Here is a 20,319-nt window from a genome sequence, read left to right as displayed (position 1 = left end):
CCCCCCCCCCCCCCCCATTCCTAAGATTCAGCTACTCGGGTTCTCTAGTGCTCAGGACCTGCGCTTTTGTCATCGTCGTTGTTGTCACATGCAGCCTCTCAGTGTGGCATTTTTCCTTTTCTCGGAGCGGAACGAGGTTCCCCCTGGAAGGTGCACTCCTCTCGAGCAGAACGGCACGTGACATCGAGGCGAGACAGCGACAGGAGGGATGGTAGAGGGAAGAGCTGTTCTCTACAAGGGCAGAATGGGATATCTTTGTGGAAAGACCGAGAGCGGGATCTACACTAGGGAAGAAGAGAAAAGCGAGGGGCGTACTGCCTGCAGGAAGGGGAACGAGACGGGCGGCGCTATTCTGCTGTACAGAGCTGTTGCAGGTGAAACGGGGCGCAACTTAGCCTTCCCCAGAGCACCAATATGTAACTAGGACGCGTAGGGAAAGGACACTTAGTTCAACGAACCCTCCGTTCACCTGTGAAATTTTCTTCCCCCAGTGTTTATTTTCTGGCGGCGTGGGTCACCCCCCTCTGTGCGTTTCCCGGAGGAAACCACTCAGCGCGTACAGCCATCCCGTCTTTTTCTCGCCAGGTGGGTGTTGGAGTGTATCGCCCAGCAACAGCGGGGTGCACGTTTTGCTCCCGCGCGAAAATTTCCTCCTTTTCTCGTTCGTTTCCCTTCTTCTGCGACCCGTCGCTGCGAATCCAAGTCTCCTCCTGAACACGCTGAATCCCGTTCCACTCCGGCTCCGCTTGCGAGACTGCCTTGGCCACGGCGGTGATTTGTGCGCGCGAGATCGATCGAGGTGTCTGTACAGCGCACGCAAGTGTGTTTTTGGGTATCTGCCAGGGAAGCCGGTGCGCTCTGAAAGGACGCCTGTCTTGCTTTTCTTCTAGGAACCGACGGGGCCTTCACTTGTCGCCTGCTTTGTCGCCGCAAATCAGAGAGGCATTCGAATTTCCTCGCGGAAGCGTCGCCCACCTTCCACAATCGGCGCGCTGGGGGGAGGGACCTTCCCCCAGAAACAGTTCTTAGTGTGTGACGGCTTTGCGAGGCAAAGAAAGGACGTGGAGTGCATTCGAGACTCGACAAAGCGAGGGGGGACTTAGGAATAGAAGAGAACGCCTCCCCAGAAAGGCACTTTCTCCTTCGTTACGACACCGTTTCGTGCAGCAGTTCTCATCCACACGCCCTGTGTCTCCTCAGTCTTGGGTGGCGCTCTTGTCTTCTGGCCCGCCTCTCGGGCGTTTCTCCGCATCGCCTCTTCGCAAAAGCTGGAGGTGTGGTTTCCAAGCCGAGAGCGCGTCGGTCTCTTCCAGTGTTGCTTTGTTCCCCAGGAACGACTGCAACGTTTTCGCCACCGAAATCCTCGACTCGCGCCGAGGATATCCATTGTGGTTCGAATCGAGTCTGCACACCCCGTTTCGGAGGCCGACAAAATCGTTATTCGGAAGGACGAAAAGCCGCCTGCCGCGGTAGCGGTGTTGTCGCCGACGTCTTCCTGGAAGAAACAACTCCATTTGGTGTTTTCGTCAGCACTGGGTGGTTTTCCCCAAGTTGTCGAAATCGTGCCACACAAGCAGAGTCGCCTGCCTCCTCCCAGCAACTACCTGAAAACGAAAATGCAGCTTGATGGCGGCCGGTGTTGTGTGCATTGCTAGGAAGGCGAAGACTTGATCGGATCGGCGTTTTTTGAGGTGTACATACACCGGGAAAACGGATCGATCGGCGGGACTTGCTGAGGTGTATGTACACGGGAAAGGCAGCCGCATACGTGCGCCGGGGCCTTCAGTGGAGGTGAATACTTCCCCGCGCGGACTGACGTGAAATCGTTCTGCTTTTTCGTTGGTTTTGCCCAACAGGAAGTGCGAGAAGAGATTTCGTCTCGTGCTCTCTAATTGTCGCCACTTGGAGGGAGGTCTTTGACCTCTTTCTGTCCTCCCCTTCCCTCACCCAAACGGAAGCTTCTTGTTTTACTTCGAGATGAGCCTCGATGACTTCAAAGCCGATCTCATTGACCAGGTCGTGCCTTTTCGGACGACATGCGTCGACGGGCCGAGTGTCGAACGTCGGCTGCGACTGGTGAGAGGAGAGATAAATTGCCGTTTCCCTTCTGTTTTTCTTGGATGGAGGACGGTACCCTTCTTTCGGTGTGTGTCGAACACTTCCCTCTGTCCAATCTTCTTTCCTCACCTCTTCCTCTGCTGCTCTTTAGCAGTCTTAAGTTGTCACTCTCGGGCCAAGTCTGCTTCTTCCACTTGTTGCTCTTGGATGAGCCTTTGGGCATCTCTGTGTGTGCTGTCTCGTTGAGACAGGGCTTGTAGTCTCTCGACCAAAGAAGGTCATTGGTCCATCTTCTCGTTCGTCTCGTCTTCATTCTTCCATCTGTTCTCTTCTGTTTCCTGCGCTTCTCCTCTCTCTTCCTCGCCACCCGTAGATGAGTGCCGGGAGAAGCCAGTTGGTTTTGCTGTCTTCCCTGCGCTGCGTGCTTGTCTTCCCTCCAGAAGAGTTAAGCTTCGGCTTCCCTTTCCTTTCTCCTGTTTCGTCTTCTTTCTTTTTTTCTCTCTCTGGCGTTCCGCTTATTCTAGTCTTCCTCAGTACACTGTCGCTCCTTTGTTTCTCACGGCAGGTTCCCCACAGTCTCTGTCTTTTCTCCGTACTCTGTCTCTGTCTACCCTTGCTACCCCGTTTCCCTCCTCTCCGGCGCTTTCCCTTCTCACCCGTTGGTTTCTGATTTCGTGTTATCTGCAGGTAGAGCGCCTCGGTGGAGGGACGTACGGCGATGTTTACAAGGCTGTTGAAGAAGAAGACGAAGAGAACCAGAGAGGCGCCTCTTCTTCCCTTTCTTCTGCGTCACGGGATGGAGCAAGTGACGGAGGACGCGGGAACGTCGAAGAAACGCCCGAGAAGGAAGGCGAGGCGAAGGAGAAGCAAGAAGGAAAAGGCAATCTCTACGCTGTGAAATATTACAAAGATGAAACAAGGACAATCATGGAAGAGGGCATCAGCTGCACAACCGTGCGAGAACTCTCCGCTGTTGCGGTAAGCCAGTGCTAAAAAGGCAAGACCGCCGCTCAACTCTCACCTGTTTTGCGGCTCCTCTCTCTTATCGTCTCTCTTATGCTCTCCCTTGGTCTCTCTTTTATTCCCTCCCATTCCCTCGTTTTTATTCTCTTTCGTATTCTCTCTCTTATTCTCTTGCTTGCTTTCTCTCTTTTATTCTCCTTTTTTTTCTGCTTTTTTTCTGTCCCGTTCTTTCTTTATCGTTCGCGGGCTCTTCGCTCAATTCTCGTTTTCGGCGCCCAAGCATGGGCAGCCCTCTCCTTCTCTTTGGTTTCTGATAGGGGCTCGCGGCAGCGTTTCTTTTTCCTGCAGGGTTGCGGGCACCATCCAAACGTGGTGCGGATGGAATCGCTCTTTGTCGACCCGCTGCCTCGCCTGGCTCGCGCAGTCAACCAGCAGCGCGTGGCGTGGGCGCGGAGTCAGCAAAGTTCGCTGTCTTCTCAGCAGTATTCGCACTTGCAAAACCAGATTCAAAAGGAGGAACTGAAGCCGAACCAGAACTTTGTCTTTGCCGCCTACGAGTTCTGTCCCGGCGGCGACCTGAAGAAACTCCTCGCCCTGCATCGCCAGGGCGCAGGCGGAAACGCGAACCAGGAAAGCGGCACGGGGACGCCCCCGCCACTCAGTTGGGGTTTGCCGCTCCGGCATGCAAAGAGGCTCGCGTTCCAGCTCCTCAACGGTCTGGCCTTTCTTCACAGCGAAAACGTAAGGCCGGGACGACAGAGAGCATGTGAGAAAGCGCCTGCCCCGAAGATCAGAAAAAGACCATCGCGTCCAGCCGGTGCGCTTCTTTGCTTTTTGCCTTGCAGCTGTGCCACCGCGACTTGAAGCCCGACAACTTGATGCTGACTGGAACCGACCCGGAGACAGCTGTGCTGAAGATCGGAGACCTCGGCCTCTGTCGCGAGCTCCGATACAACGTCGGAGATATCACGCCCACGGTGTGCACCATCTACTACCGCTCTCTCGAGGTTTTGCTCGGAAGAATTCAACCAGCAAACGACAGAGACAGAGCCAAATACGCCAACGAGGTACGCACAAACACGCGCGCGAAACAGAACTTCCCGCACCATGCAACGTATGTCTCTACCTATAAAGATGTAAGTGTATAAATGTATACGCATATATATATATATATATAGGTACAGGTGTAAGGGTGCCGAGTCGTTCTGGAGTTTTTTCGCCCGTTCTCAGCATGCCTATAAACCTGTCGAAATAGCGATGCACTTGAAGCGTTTCTGTGTCTTTTCCGAGGGGCTGGGCCTTCCACTTCAGTCGCGGCGTCGAGCTCTCAAGTGCAAAGTGGAGAACTGGGTGTTAATGTTTCGCAGGGAACTTTATTCTGTGTACGAAACACAAGAAACCTCATCAATTCAGGTGTCGCTGTCGCGGGTGTAATTTCTGTGTTTTGTCCGCCTGTGCCGCTCGTGCAGAACGGCTTGGCAGCGCATTATGGGCTAGGAGTCGATCTGTGGAGTGCGGGGTGTATTATCGCGGAAATGATTCGAGGCACGCCGCTCTTCAAAGGGACGCAGGAGTTCGAGGTTCTGATTCGAGTCACGAAAGTCCTAGGGACGCCGACAGAAGAAGAGTGGACCAATTGCTGCCGGTGAGCAAGAGCGGGACGGTAGAGACACGCAGTGGACAGCAGAGAGCGGGGCGGTTCTTCAAGCGCTTCCTTTCGTTTCCTTCTCTTTTCAGACTCCAGCACTACCCCTTTCGAAACCTCTCGGAAAGCCACTTCTTCTCTGAGCACGACAAACGGCAAAACTTGAATGCCGTGCTCCAAGGCAAACTCGACCTCGATGGACTCGACCTCCTAGCACGCATGCTCGACTACAACCCCCACAGACGAATCACCGCAGCCGAAGCTCTCAGCCATCAGTGGTAAGAACTGCATGCATATATATATATATATAGGGCGGGTGCCCGGATGGCCGTATTTCTACACGGCATAGGTGGAGATCCATGGGTATATATATATATATATATGTATGTATGTATGTATGTATGTATGTATGTATGTATGTATGTATGTATGTATGTATGTATGTATGTATGTATATATGTATGTATGTATGTATGTATGTATGTATGTATGTATGTATGTATGTATACAGACATGTGTATGATTGTATGTCAGTGAGGTGCAGGAGCCAGGAGAAACGCGAAGCGGAGGCGACGGAGTCGTGACTGTGCACATGATTTCGAGAGTTTGGAAGAGGTCGAGTCGACGGTGTCTTTGTGTCTTTTTGCTCAGGTTTACGGATGTTTGCTTCCAGCAACTGGATGGCATCGGCGTGCACAACTGGTACCTCGATGTGTTGAAGTTTCGGCTCGGAGAAAAGACTTTCGAAGCCATGGAGCGCCGGAGGCCGTACACTCTCAAGACGACGCGGCTGTCTCACGTGATTTGTCAGCGCAACTACAAAGGGGCGTTGCTCCAGCGGATCAACCGCGTCTTCAGAGAAGTCGGCTGTTTCCAAGACAAAGACAAAATCGACTACTGGAAAGCAGGTAAGCGGGACGAGTGGGCCGCGAGACGAGAGGCAGAGACAGAGAAGAGACACGAGAGGTAGGGACGCAGGGCAGGGGAGAGCGGAGTGCGTCGATGTATATGCACTGCTTGAGTGAAGAGAGGATCCAGAACGACGCATTCCCCTCAGAAGGAACGTTTTTTTTTGTTTGTCTGGAGTCCGGCTGCTCTCTTCCTTCTCCGGTGCGTTGGTGTCAGTCCTCGCGGCAGAAGAAGCTCAGTGGCGCCGGCGGCGTTCTCGTGCTGGTCCTTCTTCTCCCCCGTCTTCCTCTCCCTCTTCTTCGTCTCCGCGGTGTCCGCTTCATTCTCCACTTTCCAGCGAGGCAGGCGCAGTGTCGCGGTCGACCGCGCGTCCGAGCTGCCTCTGTCCGTCAGCGGTGCAACCCCCCAGAAATTCCAGTGCCTCGGAGAGAGACAATTCGTCTCTCTCTGCGTGCTCTGCGCTGCCTTCTTCGGACGAAAACCGGCCCCCAGGCCTGTTACGACGGTCCTCTCTTTCTGCTCTTGGCGTCTCGCCGTCGGGTGAGGCTCTCGAGGCGGCTGGGTGCCCGAAAGGAAGCGAGAGACAAGTCCCTGCGGAGCCGGCGGCCGAGAGGGTGCGGGAAGAACACGACTTCGCGTCTTTCGGTGTACATACAGAGAAGCCTTCGACTGTACCGTCGGACCGTCGCGTGCCCAGTCAAGAGACTCGAACGGACTCCGCTCGGTCTTCGTCCTTTTTGCCGTCTGATCTTCTCAGTGTCAATTCTTCCCGGGGCCAAACTTCTTCTCTCTCCTTTTCGCTGGCTTCTCAATCAAACTCTCAAAATCAGGGCCAATCCGAGGCTGCGTCGGGTCCTCGCAACCGCTCTCTCTTGAATCCTTTTCGGTCTTCATCTTCCGCCGGTGGGGACGCAGGCGCGGCAGAAGAACGCGCACAGGGCGAGCGCCGAAGCGGCAGGCAGAGAGAAAGAGAGGAAGGAAACTTTGGGTCTGCCTTTTCTGCGCAAACGGACGTGGCTCAGCGCCTTCTTGCGAATCCTCTAAGTTCATTTCCGCTCTTGTCCAATCGTCTGCTGTTCGAGGTGCCGGAAAGCAACCGGGAGCGCAAAGGGGACTCGGAGGGAAGGCCGCGCTCCGCGTTGGACACAGAAGACGGAGGCAGCAAGGCAGGAGAAGCCGAGGATGCTGCGCAGAGAGGAAGAGAAAGGGAGATGGACGTCGAAGCGGAGGGGGACCGAAGCGGGTCCGACCCGTTAAGGCGGCAGTGCAGAGAGTTCGAGAAAGACAAAGGCGAAACTGAGTATTTCCAGCCGTCTTCCGTTGGCGAGAAGAGAAGACACCGCGTCTCTTCTTCGCCTTCTCTGGTTTTGCCTTTCCTTCTTGGCGGCGGGAGAGAAAGCGAGCTCGAAAAAGGATACACAGAAGAAGGCGACAGTCTGCAGGGCGGTCGGCGAGCGCGGAAAGACGAGCGCGAGGAAGAGAAAGAAGATCAGACACATGCTTCAAAACGGCGACTGCTAGCCTCCTCAGGTGAGAAGGGACCGGACGCAGTCGGCTTCCACTGAGAGGATTTCTTTGCGGTTCAGTTTTCTCGTCGGTCTCCGCGGAGTCGAGAAGGACCACTTTTGCCATTCGTTCGGAAACAGATTCAGGTGTCCATACAAAACTATATGATAGCTCGGCGGATTGGGCGCGATGAAGACTCTCGCAACGTGTGCATGCAGCTGAACGGCTCCGCGGGTCAATGCAAGCATGTATCCCGCTCGTCCTTCAACTCAGTTTCTCGCCGAGCCCTCTTCATGTCTACGATAGCGTTTAAATTGTTCTGTTAGGTCTTTCCTCACTCCTTGGTTTCCTGCTTTCCACAGGCGTCTTTGGCTCCTCGTCCGGCATCGATCTAAAGGACAGAGAGAGTGTGTTGAATCTGCAGTGTCCACACTTGAGCAGCCGAGATCTCGGCCGGGCCGACGTGACTGGTCAGCGCGAGACAAAGGACTGTCATTTTTCTTTGCGTGGTGCTGGATTCAAAGAAGCGAGTAGTTCTTTCCCGGAAGACCCTCCAGGCCTCCACTCCCACAGTCTTCTCTGCAGACAAGATGCCTCGAGTGAAAATGCGAGTTCCGTCGAAAAACTCAGTTCCCAAGACACGATGCATCCAACGCTTGGACCGACAGTGAGGAGAGCCTCTTCCAAAACGCAAAGCCGCGAGCAGTCTCCTAGCAACGAGTCGAGAGTGGCAGGCCTCTCCGCTCGGGGCGCACCAGATGGAGCTGTCCCTTGCTTGCGGGACGACACGAAGGAAGACAGAGAGAAGACCGGGAAAAACGAGAACGCACAAGGCACCCTGACCCGGACGCGAAGGTCTCTCGCTTTCTCTTCCTCGGCGGGCAGCTTGCTTTCCACAGCTTCGACCGGCGTGAATGCGGCAAACACCGGATCGGGCCCTCTGCGAGAAGGTGAGCGTGCTGAAAACGGCTCTAAACGGCGCAGGTGAACTCTGTCAATCTGTGTAGGCTTGTAAGGGCAAAAGTATATCTTCGTATACATTCTATGCGTGTGCCGCTTCTCCGTGGGACCCGAGGGGACAGATTTCGCAGGTGTGTTATCTCATTGATAAAGCGGTCTCGGTCTGCGTGTTGGTGCAAAAGTGTGTGCGCTGCCGGGGGGCCGTGCGTTTTCGGTGCTGCCCCTGCATATCCATCGCTTCGCGGCTGCATGCGCCGGCGCGCGTGAGGTTCTCCGTCATTCTTGAGTTCAAAACGTGCACCGTGTGCAGCGAGTGTGTTCAGAAGGACCGTGCTTTTGTCCGTCTTAGCGGCGATAGCGCGCGTTCGTCTGAGAAAGGAAAGAGCAAAACAGACGTGTCACGTGGCGCCGCAGTCTTTCCTGGTATACCCGAGTTACTAGCGTTTCCGACGTGTCTCATATTCACAAGTTTACTTCCAGAGGTGCATGGGAACCCACAGACATATCCTCGTACACGCCTGCAAAACGCATGTCGCGTGTCGGCTCTGTTGCGAGACGCCGTCGTCCTGCTCCTGTAAACGTGGTAACTGAGTACAGATCCGGCCAACACAGGTTTAAGTGCTGCATCAGATAGGGTAACTGACTCGAGAAAGAGTGGATAACTTCATGAGCAAATTGTGTATAAATGTGAATTGCTATGCGCAACTAAGGAGCACATACGTGTGGGCGTATCGGTCTATGGGCTGTGAGGAGTCATGCATGTCTGTGTTTAGATACAGAGATCTGCTTAGGTACGACACAGGGAGTGACAGTGCTGTCGCTCTTTGGAAAGAGTTCTGGTTTACACGGGGGGACGATCAATGAGAGGCGCCAGACGCCTACTCGTCGTCCCTGGTGCAGGAAACAAGTGTCACAAAAAAGAAATTTGGTGTCCAGTCTTTCGTGTTCTTCCTGATCTCAAATGTCTCCTCAACACCGATGAAGGAAACGCAGGGGGCACCACACTTTTGCCCGTCTTGACTCGAGATCGTTGACGGCGACTTACGACCGGAGCAAAGTCGGAAGACAAAACGTATCAAACAACCCTTTCAAGAAAGCATGCTGTATTGCGTATTTCCGCGCCCTTTCGTTTCGTGGTTATCCTGTACAGACACCCGAAATGTGAAGTTCTGGAGTGGGGAACCGTGGCTCCGCGAGCATGCATGCAGGTGTGACCATGGAACCGTACGCGGAACAGGACCGCCGCCCAAAGCGTTCGGTAGAGACTGTTCGTCTCCACGTTCTTTTGTGCCGTGGAGTTCTTCCTTTTTGCCTGGCCCTGTCTCTGGCCTTCCTGCAGCCTCGTCTGTCGCCCGGCCTTTACACCGTTCCCTCTGCTCTTCCGTGTGTCTTTCTTTATCGCTGCTTCTTCTTTCCGTCTCTCAACTTCCCGCGCGCTTCTGTCCTCTGTTTTTCTCTGGCCATGCCAATGTCTTTTTACAGCTTCGTATCGCGGGGGCATGCGTCGCTCGACGCGGGTCCAAGCGCTGGGCAGCAGCGGTGTCCCTCCCGCGTCTTCCCTTTCTGCTATGCGACGAAATAAAGCAAATGCCGAGTGTCCCGGCCACCTCGCCGACGAAGTGCCCGAGTCGAAAGAAAAGCGTCGCAGAGCCGCAGCCTTGGCTCATGACTCCACGGCCAGGAGGGCGTCGATTGCTTCCATTGGTGCGGAAGTGCCTAGGCAAGAGGCGGTTCCGCGAGGAGTGGGGAAAAAATTGGGCGAAAAAGACAAAAAGGGTGTGTCGGCGTTCGCCTCTCAATCAAAGACAAAGAGAGAGAAGAACGAAGCTACAGGAAGGAAAGAAACACTCAGCGGCGTCGCCGCGAGTGCGGGAAGAGGACGAAGACGAGGGTGCGCGAGTGCCGTGGGGCGGACCACGAGTCTGGCTTGATGTGTGTCCTTTTGAAGACAGGAAACAGTGTTCTCCAGAGGGCGAGTCGCCTGAGGAAACGCACAGGCAGAGGGAAATGCGTCGGAACCTCATTGAACGTGCTCAAGGTGATACGCCAAACCAACTGCGTAGCGAATGAATTGGGGATGACGCGCACACGCACAGAGACGTCGTGTTTTAGGCGAAAGATAGACAGCAAAGGGGAAGGCACTTTCCCGGGACTCGAGTATCTGAAAAGAAATCAGCGAGTGGAACAGGTTACGAGTTTCTATATGCACATACGACTTCCGCTGTTCCCGGATTTGGTTCTGCACATTGTCGCCAGACGTGCGCCTTTTCAACGGGACTCTGAGCTGAGAAACTAGCAAGTTGTAAGGGGTGCTGCACGCTGGCTCCGTAGCAGTCACGTTTTTATGCTTTGATTTCCGCCATGGTGTGGACGAAATGCTTCAGTCCCGTAGGACTTGGGCGTCGAGTTGTTCCCCTTGTTCTTCTTCGTTCCTCACCCGTTCGTCGAGCGGTCCTCCGTTATTCCTTAAAGCTCGGCAGATACGCTTCTTGTCCGTCCAGTCCCCTGGCTGTGCGTGCTCCGCTTCGGCATCGCTGAGGCACTATTCTCTTCGTTCTTGCGTGGCGACGCCAAGTGGGAATCGACTGTTTCTCCAGGCTCGTAGTTGTTCTTCCCCTGGGCTTGCACGTCGACAAAAGCCGAGGAGGATTTGGAAGAGGCCGACGAAGCGTCTTCGCTCGAGCTTTCTGTTGTAGTCGCGGTGCCCGAGGGGGCTTTTTCTCCGCGAGGCTCCGAAGGGTGTACGTCATGAACGAGGCGTTTCGAGTTGTCACGGACAGTCGGCCCCTGCACGTGGACCTCCGTAGGCTTCACTTTCGGATGGAGGCCTCCGACGTAGAGCACTTCCGGAGGCGATTGCCGGCCTCCTGCCCTAATGCGGTAGATCCTGTCGGGGTCATCTACGGCGACCGATTCGTACGCGGCATGCGCAGGAGGGACAGGGACTTGGTCCTCAAGGGACGGAGCAAGAATCACCGGTTTCCCCGTCCAGGACGCCAGCTGTGCAAACAGGTTTTCCTTCTCCCACTCTTGGGTGACCGCAGACGAGAACAATCGAAACGCGCTCTCTACGCACACAGCAACGAAAACCAAAGACACGCACATGTCAGCATATGTAGACGGGCAGAAATCTTCAAGAGTGAGTCACCGCACCACCTCTTCTCTGGGAAGCGTCTGCCGGTGTAGACTTGACACCATGCCCGGCTGTTTTCTTGTGGCTGCACCAGGTCAGTTGAGCTCAAAAGGGGTTCAAGCCTCTCACACGATCGTGAGAGCGTTACTGTCATGTAGCAGTGCATAAATACAGAAACAAATTTTTTATACTTGCAATGAACCCAGAAAAATCGACACATACATTATTTGAATGAGTATGGAGGAATCCACTTTTCTACCAGTTGGACTCTAGGACATGTCCCGTACAAAGGCGTTGCTGTGTTTCTTGTTTTGAAGAAAGACAAAAAGCAGACGAGTTCGTGTCACAAAAGAAACAGCTGAAAAGTTCGGCAACATTTTGCTCATAGCCTCAAAGCGTACCAAAATACTGAGCAGAAACGCTGGGATCGCAGATGGCCTGGGCTACGGCATGCTTGCCGATCGGCCGATCGCGTGCGAGTGTTCGAAGGAGGACACTAGCCCCGTCAATATGTTGGTGGAAGAAAGTGACCGAAGAGAGACGACCTGCTTCAGAAAAACACTTCTTGAAGTGTCCCGAGATTTGGAGAGCTCCGCAGAGGCCTACGAGCTTCTCAGGCATTTTGTGCTGTCTCGCGTAGTCGTGCACAGCTTTTGCCACCTGAAGAGAAAAAATGGGAAAGAGGATATGGTTTCCTGGAAGAATAGAAAAGGGATAAACAAAGGGTCACCCAACCGAGTGGGACGTCGACTACGCTCGACTTTCTGCACCCCAGCGTTGCGTCTGCAGAGGCTGAAGAGTCCCTATCTGTAAGTTCCAGATCTGTTTCCGTAAGTAGACAGGCTGGAGAGGATTGACACTTTTCGTATGGAAGTGAAATATATATGAAACTGTCAGTATGCAATATCTTAGAGCTGTTCGGGTGTGGCTAATATACATATAAGACGCAGAAGTGCACTTCAGACAGCGAAATTCAAAAAAGAAAACGTCGTTTCTGTGTACCGCTTCAGAATCAGTGAATTTCGTTTCCAGGGTGTTGGCGATTCCGCCATAAAGTGATCGAGAGGGATATTTCGTCGTTCCCGCGTTGAAGGATCTAGTTGCGACATCGCCGGCGGCTTTCACTGCAGAGAAGGCACATCCCGGGGAAACGTGGAAATCGCATTTCCGTTTCTCTCTGCACACAACTTCTTTCTGCGGCTTCTCACATGCTGAATCGCACTGCATGTTACACTGTCATCTTCTGGAAAGGGGTAGCGGCAACATTCACCAGTGTGCGATTCCGCCCGCGCCACGAGAAACTCACTGTATTTCACGCAGGACTTCATCATAGCGCCTGAGCACACGAGAGAAAAAAATGTTCAGTACCTCATGACTGTTGTCATATTCAGTATCCTAGCTACTAAAATGTCGCTCTGTTTATTCTATTGAGTTACACAGTTCTGGATCGCGGGTCATTGTTTCCTTCGGTAATAGGTCTGTGGTTGTAAGAAAAGAGAAACGAAATGGCTGGGACCGGTAAATCTACCAAAAGAAACGAAGTTAGACGGAAACAAAGCGAAATCTGCATAACTTCAGGAGCCGACTTTCTCACCCCTGCCAATCTTCGCAACTTCTGTCTTGTTTTTTTTCCACTGTTTATGGTCGCTCTCTCCAGTCGTTTCATCGTAGGTCTTCATGAAGTATTTATCTACATGGCGCAGGCGCTCGATTAAGACGGCATGCGCCTTGGGTGTGCCTGGATCCTCTTGCGCAAGAGCCTGCTGCTGCTGTTGCCAGGCGTCCACGAAGGCGCCAGCGGTAGAGCAGAGAGCAACGAGAGCCTGATCATCTTCCAATTTTCCATTGTTTGAATTCTTCCTCTTGATTTGATGTAGAATGACGAAAGTGAGGCGGAAAAGCACGTCCGTTGTCGCCTTCGCCACATCGATTTCCGTGTACCCTTCACCTAGAGCGCAGGCGCCTGCGGTTGTCGGCGTATCCAAACACAAAAACATATTTGATGCGCTCATTTTAATATGTAGTTTAATTGGAAGCTCATGGCCAGAGCACACCAATTTCGCATTCGAATCTACTGTATGACTATAACGCCCATTCCTACGTTAGTATGAAGGCTGTCTGTCACTGAATCCATTTTCCTCCGATTCTAGCGAAACCCCTGAATATTCGGTAGAGATTCACAACACCAAGGAGTATCAGCATATATATGGCAACGTCACCCCTGACGCCGCATCCATGAATGCCTCACAAAAGGGAAGAAGAGCAAATATTTCAGTTACGGCACGACAAAGGCGCCAGTAACCCTTACCCGTAACTGGTGTCCACTCGGGTACCCGCGTCACAGGCCCTGAACATCACAGCACACGACCAAAGACGTTAACAATGATCCGCTGGGGGGTAACGCTGACTCACGTGCCTCCTGCATTGCTTCACGACTTCGCGTATCGAACATGTGCCTGTACAAACTCCAACTGTTGAGCTGAATTAGGGCCCTTTTCCTACCATGCGCTTTCGAAATGGCACTCTTTATTTTCATCCACGGGATCCGGTCACGCGGTGTCGGTCCTTCCACGGGAAGAGGTTGCAAAACTTGAGCAGTCAAATGTGCTTGACCTTTTCGAGAGTTTGCAGTTTCGCCGCCTGCTTCCGATTCTTTATCAGCTTCTGAAGGAGTTTCCCAAGTCCCTGTAATGGGCATCTCAGCATTCCAGTATTCACGGACCTCTGGATTGACTCGTCCTGCAGCTTCGAAAAACGACGACGGCAGTTTGTTGCGGAAAAGTTGGTAGAAGGATGTGTAAATGGCTGCCCGTTCCATTTCCGGTATCGCGTTGAAGATCCACCGGGCTGCCTTGCCCAGCAAGGCTTCAGAAGCTGAGGACACAAGTGAAGGGAGAGAGGCAAGTGAGTGGAGGATACAGAAGTAAGCCTCTGACAAAAGTATCTTCAGCGGCACCTTCTACTCAAGACTTACTGTTAAGAGCGTCAATAAACATCTGAGCTTGTTCTTCGTTTTCAGGAAGTTTATCAGAGGGCCAGCCGAGAAACTCGTACACCCTCTGCACCAGTTTGGGATAGTTTGCCGATAGCTGTTGGAGAAATTGAGTGAACTGCTGTTTCAAGGCGCGCGTTTCTGAAAAGCAGAACATCGAAGAAAGACTCAAAACGGTGCCGGCATTCCCTGTTGATCGCTTTCGAATGAAAGGAACAGCACACCTGGAAACCTACTTGTGACACTTCATCTAAGACTTACCCCGGCGATCAACGACTCCCATAGGCACGGGAATAGAAAACCAGGTTACTGCAGCATAGAACGACAGAAAAAAAGCTCTGGCAACTTGATTCATCCAATGTAACTAACAACACCGTGCCTTGTCACAGCTCCTGGCAACTACATTTACGTGGCTATTCGATCCGAATCCAGTTTCTCACCATCGGCCGGTAGAGGGGTTGACCCTTCACCTACACGAAGAACGGAGCAATAACACAAGTGAGGCGTAGGTCGCCACTTTCGTTCTTGACTGTATGACAGCAAGATGTAAATGGATGCACGAGGGCTGCATCAGACGCCATGAGAAGTCCCCGATTGAAGAGCATGCTCTGATTATCAAAAACAGGCATTACTCAGCTTACTTTCCTGGTAGTGCCTATATTCATCCAAAGGCGGGTAGAGTCCTTTTGCTGCAATTCAGAAAACCACGACAGCGCCACAAAACCGGCCACTTCTTCCGCTCCTGGTTTTTACATAGTAGAGTGAATATGACCAATACAAGTCAATACAGGCCCAACCTGTGCTACACTCTGCTGTGAACTGCCACCTCTGACTCCAGGGAAGTGAATTACACGACCTACAGGGGCGGATCGGCGTGGTCACATTCGGATTCTCTGCATACATTGTCAACCACACATGATCGAGACCCACGAGTCGGCTTCATGTGGGCTGCCTGGGCACACAAATATGCTATAAACGCAGAATAGATCATCGCCAAATGGGAGACAAGTGCGAAAATCGACTTTCCGCTGACAAGAGAGAATAGCCGTGCATATCGTAAGAGAGTCAAGATATCCGCCCGTACCCGCAGAGGTGGAACTACTCTCGTTGTCATTGCCGTCGTTTCCAGACTCACCCGTATTCGTCGAAACCGTGCTTTGAGGGGCAGTCGTGGGGCTTTGACCCTGGGCTTGAGCCTCGGACCGGCGAGGTGCAGGTGTTGGCCGAGCCTGAGACTCCCGCTCTTGTAGGCTCTCAGATGTACCTTCGGCCTGACTTGTGGGGGTTTCAGACTCGTCGCGGAGGCGGTCTGTTCATACGGTAACGCACAAATTTAACACAGTAAGGGGGACAAGTTCTTATTAAAGAAGTTAACGTCGAGCCACAGGTAATATGAAGAAAGTCACCTAAGGGGAAACTCGCATGACTCCCCGACAGTAGAGCATCCCAACAGCGGTGCCTGTGGCGCGGAACACCAGCTTTAATCTAGATGTTAAGGTATTTACCTTTTAGCTCATCTAATGAGGGGTAGAGTCCTTTTGCTGCAATTCAAAAAACCACGACAGCGCCACAAAACCGGCCACTTCTTCCGCTCCTGGTTTTTACATAGTAGAGTGAATATGACCAATACAAGTCAATACAGGCCCAACCTGTGCTACACTCTGCTGTGAACTGCCACCTCTGACTCCAGGGAAGTGAATTACACGACCTACAGGGGCGGATCGGCGTGGTCACATTCGGATTCTCTGCATACATTGTCAACCACACATGATCGAGACCCACGAGTCGGCTTCATGTGGGCTGCCTGGGCACACAAATATGCTATAAACGCAGAATAGATCATCGCCAAATGGAAGACAAGTGCGAAAATCGACTTTCCGCTGACAAGAGAGAATAGCCGTGCATATCGTAAGAGAGTCAAGATATCCGCCCGTACCCGCAGAGGTGGAACTACTCTCGTTGTCATTGCCGTCGTTTCCAGACTCACCCGTATTCGTCGAAACCGTGCTTTGAGGGGCAGTCGTGGGGCTTTGACCCTGGGCTTGAGCCTCGGACCGGCGAGGTGCAGGTGTTGGCCGAGCCTGAGACTCCCGCTCTTGTAGGCTCTCAGATGTACCTTCGGCCTGACTTGTGGGGGTTTCAGACTCGTCGCGGAGGCGGTCTGTTCATACGGTAACGCACAAATTTAACACAGTAAGGGGGACAAGTTCTTATTAAAGAAGTTAACCTCGAGCCACAGGTAATATGAAGAAAGTCACCTAAGGGGAAACTCGCATGACTCCCCGACAGTAGAGCATCCCAACAGCGGTGCCTGTGGTGCGGAACACCAGCTTTAATCTAGATGTTAAGGTATTTACCTTTTAGCTCATCTAATGAGGGGTAGAGTCCTTTTGCTGCAATTCAAAAAACCACGACAGCGCCACAAAACCGGCCACTTCTTCCGCTCCTGGTTTGTACACGAACTACAGGGGCGGATCGGCGTGGCCACATTCGAATTCTCTGCATACGTTGTCTATCCCACATGATCGAGACCCACGAGTCGGCTTCATGTGGGCTGCCTGGGCACACAAATATGCTATAAACGCAGAATAGATCATCGCCAAATGGAAGACAAGTGCGAAAATCGACTTTCCGCTGACAAGAGAGAATAGCCGTGCATATCGTAAGAGAGTCAAGATATCCGCCCGTACCCGCAGAGGTGGAACTACTCTCGTTGTCATTGCCGTCGTTTCCAGACTCACCCGTATTCGTCGAAACCGTGCTTTGAGGGGCAGTCGTGGGGCTTTGACCCTGGGCTTGAGCCTCGGACCGGCGAGGTGCAGGTGTTGGCCGAGCCTGAGACTCCCGCTCTTGTAGGCTCTCAGATGTACCTTCGGCCTGACTTGTGGGGGTTTCAGACTCGTCGCGGAGGCGGTCTGTTCATACGGTAACGCACAAATTTAACACAGTAAGGGGGACAAGTTCTTATTAAAGAAGTTAACCTCGAGCCACAGGTAATATGAAGAAAGTCATCTAAGGGGAAACTCGCATGACTCCCCGACAGTAGAGCATCCCAACAGCGGTGCCTGTGGTGCGGAACACCAGCTTTAATCTAGATGTTAAGGTATTTACCTTTTAGCTCATCTAATGAGGGGTAGAGTCCGTTTGCTGCAATTCAGAAAACCACGACAGAGCCACAAATCCGCCCACTTCTTCCGCTCCTGGTTTGTACACGAACTACAGGGGCGGATCGGCGTGGCCACATTCGAATTCTCTGCATACGTTGTCTATCCCACATGATCGAGACCCACGAGTCGGCTTCATGTGGGCTGCCTGGGCACACAAATATGCTATAAACGCAGAATAGATCATCGCCAAATGGAAGACAAGTGCGAAAATCGACTTTCCGCTGACAAGAGAGAATAGCCGTGCATATCGTAAGAGAGTCAAGATATCCGCCCGTACCCGCAGAGGTGGAACTACTCTCGTTGTCATTGCCGTCGTTTCCAGACTCACCCGTATTCGTCGAAACCGTGCTTTGAGGGGCAGTCGTGGGGCTTTGACCCTGGGCTTGAGCCTCGGACCGGCGAGGTGCAGGTGTTGGCCGAGCCTGAGACTCCCGCTCTTGTAGGCTCTCAGATGTACCTTCGGCCTGACTTGTGGGGGTTTCAGACTCGTCGCGGAGGCGGTCTGTTCATACGGTAACGCACAAATTTAACACAGTAAGGGGGACAAGTTCTTATTAAAGAAGTTAACGTCGAGCCACAGGTAATATGAAGAAAGTCACCTAAGGGGAAACTCGCATGACTCCCCGACAGTAGAGCATCCCAACAGCGGTGCCTGTGGTGCGGAACACCAGCTTTAATCTAGATGTTAAGGTATTTACCTTTTAGCTCATCTAATGAGGGGTAGAGTCCTTTTGCTGCAATTCAAAAAACCACGACAGCGCCACAAAACCGGCCACTTCTTCCGCTCCTGGTTTGTACACGAACTACAGGGGCGGATCGGCGTGGCCACATTCGAATTCTCTGCATACGTTGTCTATCCCACATGATCGAGACCCACGAGTCGGCTTCATGTGGGCTGCCTGGGCACACAAATATGCTATAAACGCAGAATAGATCATCGCCAAATGGAAGACAAGTGCGAAAATCGACTTTCCGCTGACAAGAGAGAATAGCCGTGCATATCGTAAGAGAGTCAAGATATCCGCCCGTACCCGCAGAGGTGGAACTACTCTCGTTGTCATTGCCGTCGTTTCCAGACTCACCCGTATTCGTCGAAACCGTGCTTTGAGGGGCAGTCGTGGGGCTTTGACCCTGGGCTTGAGCCTCGGACCGGCGAGGTGCAGGTGTTGGCCGAGCCTGAGACTCCCGCTCTTGTAGGCTCTCAGATGTACCTTCGGCCTGACTTGTGGGGGTTTCAGATCCGGTTCCGGTGCTCTCCGCTGAGATACTGACGTTACCTTATGGAAAGTGCGCATGGTATGCAATCCCAGGGTTTGATGATGTGGCAACGGTTCCGAGTTGTCACGCATCGATTCCCTACCGTCATTCACGGTAGTTAGAACAGAAACTCGCAAATCGGCCCATCACCAGAAACCGAGTGAACGCTTCGAGGTGTGGAGCGGGAACTAGTCCCAGGTCGATGCTCGATTGATGATCGTGTCAGTCAGCGGGCCACCAACAGGTAACACTTAGGACAGAGAACCTGAGGTCATAGTTTCTCGTGTCCCCTCACGTCCACCCATCGCAAACTGAGCAGCAGCAAACATGCATGCGTGAGAGGTAGGTATGAGATCAGACGAGCCAGATCTAGAGTTGGACGAGTTACCTGTAGATGCGAGAGGCTTCTGAGATGCAGCACCTCCTGGAACTTTGAGAGTGGTTTCAAGCTCACTCCTGTATATTGTGGGAGTGGCGCTGGTATCAGTGCTTTGCGACAGCTCTGCAGCAGCATGCACGTTTAGCACGCAAAAGCCACAGCTAATGCATCCATAACGATCCCTTCGAGAGACCCAGACCCTCCTGCGGTAGCAAACTGGTTCGTCTCTTCTTCTTCCTTACGTGGATGTGACGGTGGCTCATTACACTGCACCGTCGTTCCAAAAGCTAGGGTCAGCAGCATTAGAAGTCCACTTCCAGTGAACTTGCTCTTCATTATCGCCATTGCTGCCGCACGTGTTGAATAAACACCGTCGGGTTGTGCTGAAGGAGTCAAGCCGCCGGTGCGAACCGGCCGCAACCTATGGTAGGGGGATTTTCCCCTGAAGTTAAGAGAAAAGGAACTTCAACCGACCGCCACATACAACGTGATGCGGAGAGTTCAATTCTGCACGTTTTCTTGTCTGCAGTGAGTAGGAGAAGGGCCGGCACACAGGAGAACAACAGTATGCGCGAATTCGCACAAGCAATCATGTCTCGTGGCGGTCCGCAGACATCCGCGTGCGATTTCAACATTCGTCCTGCGACGGGCGGCACCCCACGAAGTCAAACAAACTGGTGGTCACGGAAACGGCGGAAGCCGAAAGTTTGATTCCGAGTAAACCTTTCTCTCACAGGGAAAATTTCTGTGGCAAACCCGCTCCAAAACCCTTCTGCCATTGCTGTTTGAGGAGGGTTCTTGCTAGGGTCCTCAATCGAATTTTCTGCTCGAGGCGGCGCTCGATAGGGTGGCCGCCATTCGGCTAGCTGCGAGACTGCGCAACCATCTGCGTGCCACGTTAGCTCCTCCTCCCCCATCTGTGTATGGCATGTCTCATTTAGCAGGACACGCCTAGTCCCCCCCATGGAGACTGCCTCGCTTTCCCATGCAGAACCAGTCGTATGACATGTGCCACAGAACAGCGCACGAGAGTAGTTTCAGAAATGATGAGGAATCTGAGACAGGGTGTCTTTTTGTCCAGACCCATTATCGCGTTTACGGTACCGGTACAACATTCTAGGGGTGCATGCTTACAGTCAGCCGCGTCGAATACCGTCGAGTGCCGGTTCGAGTGAGCCACTGGTTGAACCCTAGCATCCGTTCAGTTCTTCCTGCACCGCAAATTCCTGTGTTTACGCTTCACTGCGATCACTTCCAATGACAAGCACAGAGACATGCAATGCCGTCTTTGTGTATGGAGCTCTTTATTAAAAAAATAAGAGTAGTATAGACACGTCTACGAGGGGGGGG

At 52.8% G+C, this 20,319-nt stretch overlaps 2 protein-coding genes across 2 annotated transcripts; one reads left to right on the top strand and one right to left on the bottom strand.

Moving 5' to 3' along the window:
* Positions 1 to 1,977: 1,977 nt before the first annotated feature.
* NCLIV_030060 (putative CMGC kinase) lies at positions 1,978 to 7,140 on the top strand (the record flags this gene model as incomplete). The annotated part of the gene is made up of 8 exons (XM_003883202.1): positions 1,978 to 2,076; positions 2,746 to 3,036; positions 3,370 to 3,762; positions 3,867 to 4,088; positions 4,491 to 4,666; positions 4,759 to 4,944; positions 5,318 to 5,574; positions 5,792 to 7,140. The coding sequence occupies 8 exons, from the start codon at positions 1,978 to 1,980 to the stop codon at positions 7,138 to 7,140; spliced, it is 2,973 nt and encodes a 990-aa protein (XP_003883251.1).
* A 3,367-nt stretch (positions 7,141 to 10,507) lies between these two features.
* Positions 10,508 to 19,314, bottom strand: NCLIV_030050 (uncharacterized protein; the record flags this gene model as incomplete). Its single annotated transcript, XM_003883201.1, has 18 exons — positions 10,508 to 11,109; positions 11,576 to 11,834; positions 12,177 to 12,298; positions 12,769 to 13,137; positions 13,483 to 13,521; positions 13,677 to 14,048; positions 14,149 to 14,307; positions 14,428 to 14,475; positions 14,808 to 14,855; positions 15,027 to 15,059; positions 15,672 to 15,707; positions 15,879 to 15,911; positions 16,524 to 16,559; positions 17,278 to 17,313; positions 18,032 to 18,067; positions 18,383 to 18,610; positions 18,979 to 19,092; positions 19,212 to 19,314. 18 exons carry the CDS (start codon positions 19,312 to 19,314, stop codon positions 10,508 to 10,510), a joined length of 2,673 nt encoding a protein of 890 aa, XP_003883250.1.
* Positions 19,315 to 20,319: the final 1,005 nt, after the last annotated feature.

This window comes from Neospora caninum, chromosome VIII, assembly GCF_000208865.1.
Source record: "Neospora caninum Liverpool complete genome, chromosome VIII".
In the NCBI taxonomy this organism is placed as follows: Eukaryota; Apicomplexa; class Conoidasida; order Eucoccidiorida; family Sarcocystidae; genus Neospora; species Neospora caninum.
The sequence above is the reverse complement of the archived record's forward strand: the minus strand, read 5'-3'. Positions and strand labels throughout refer to the sequence as shown.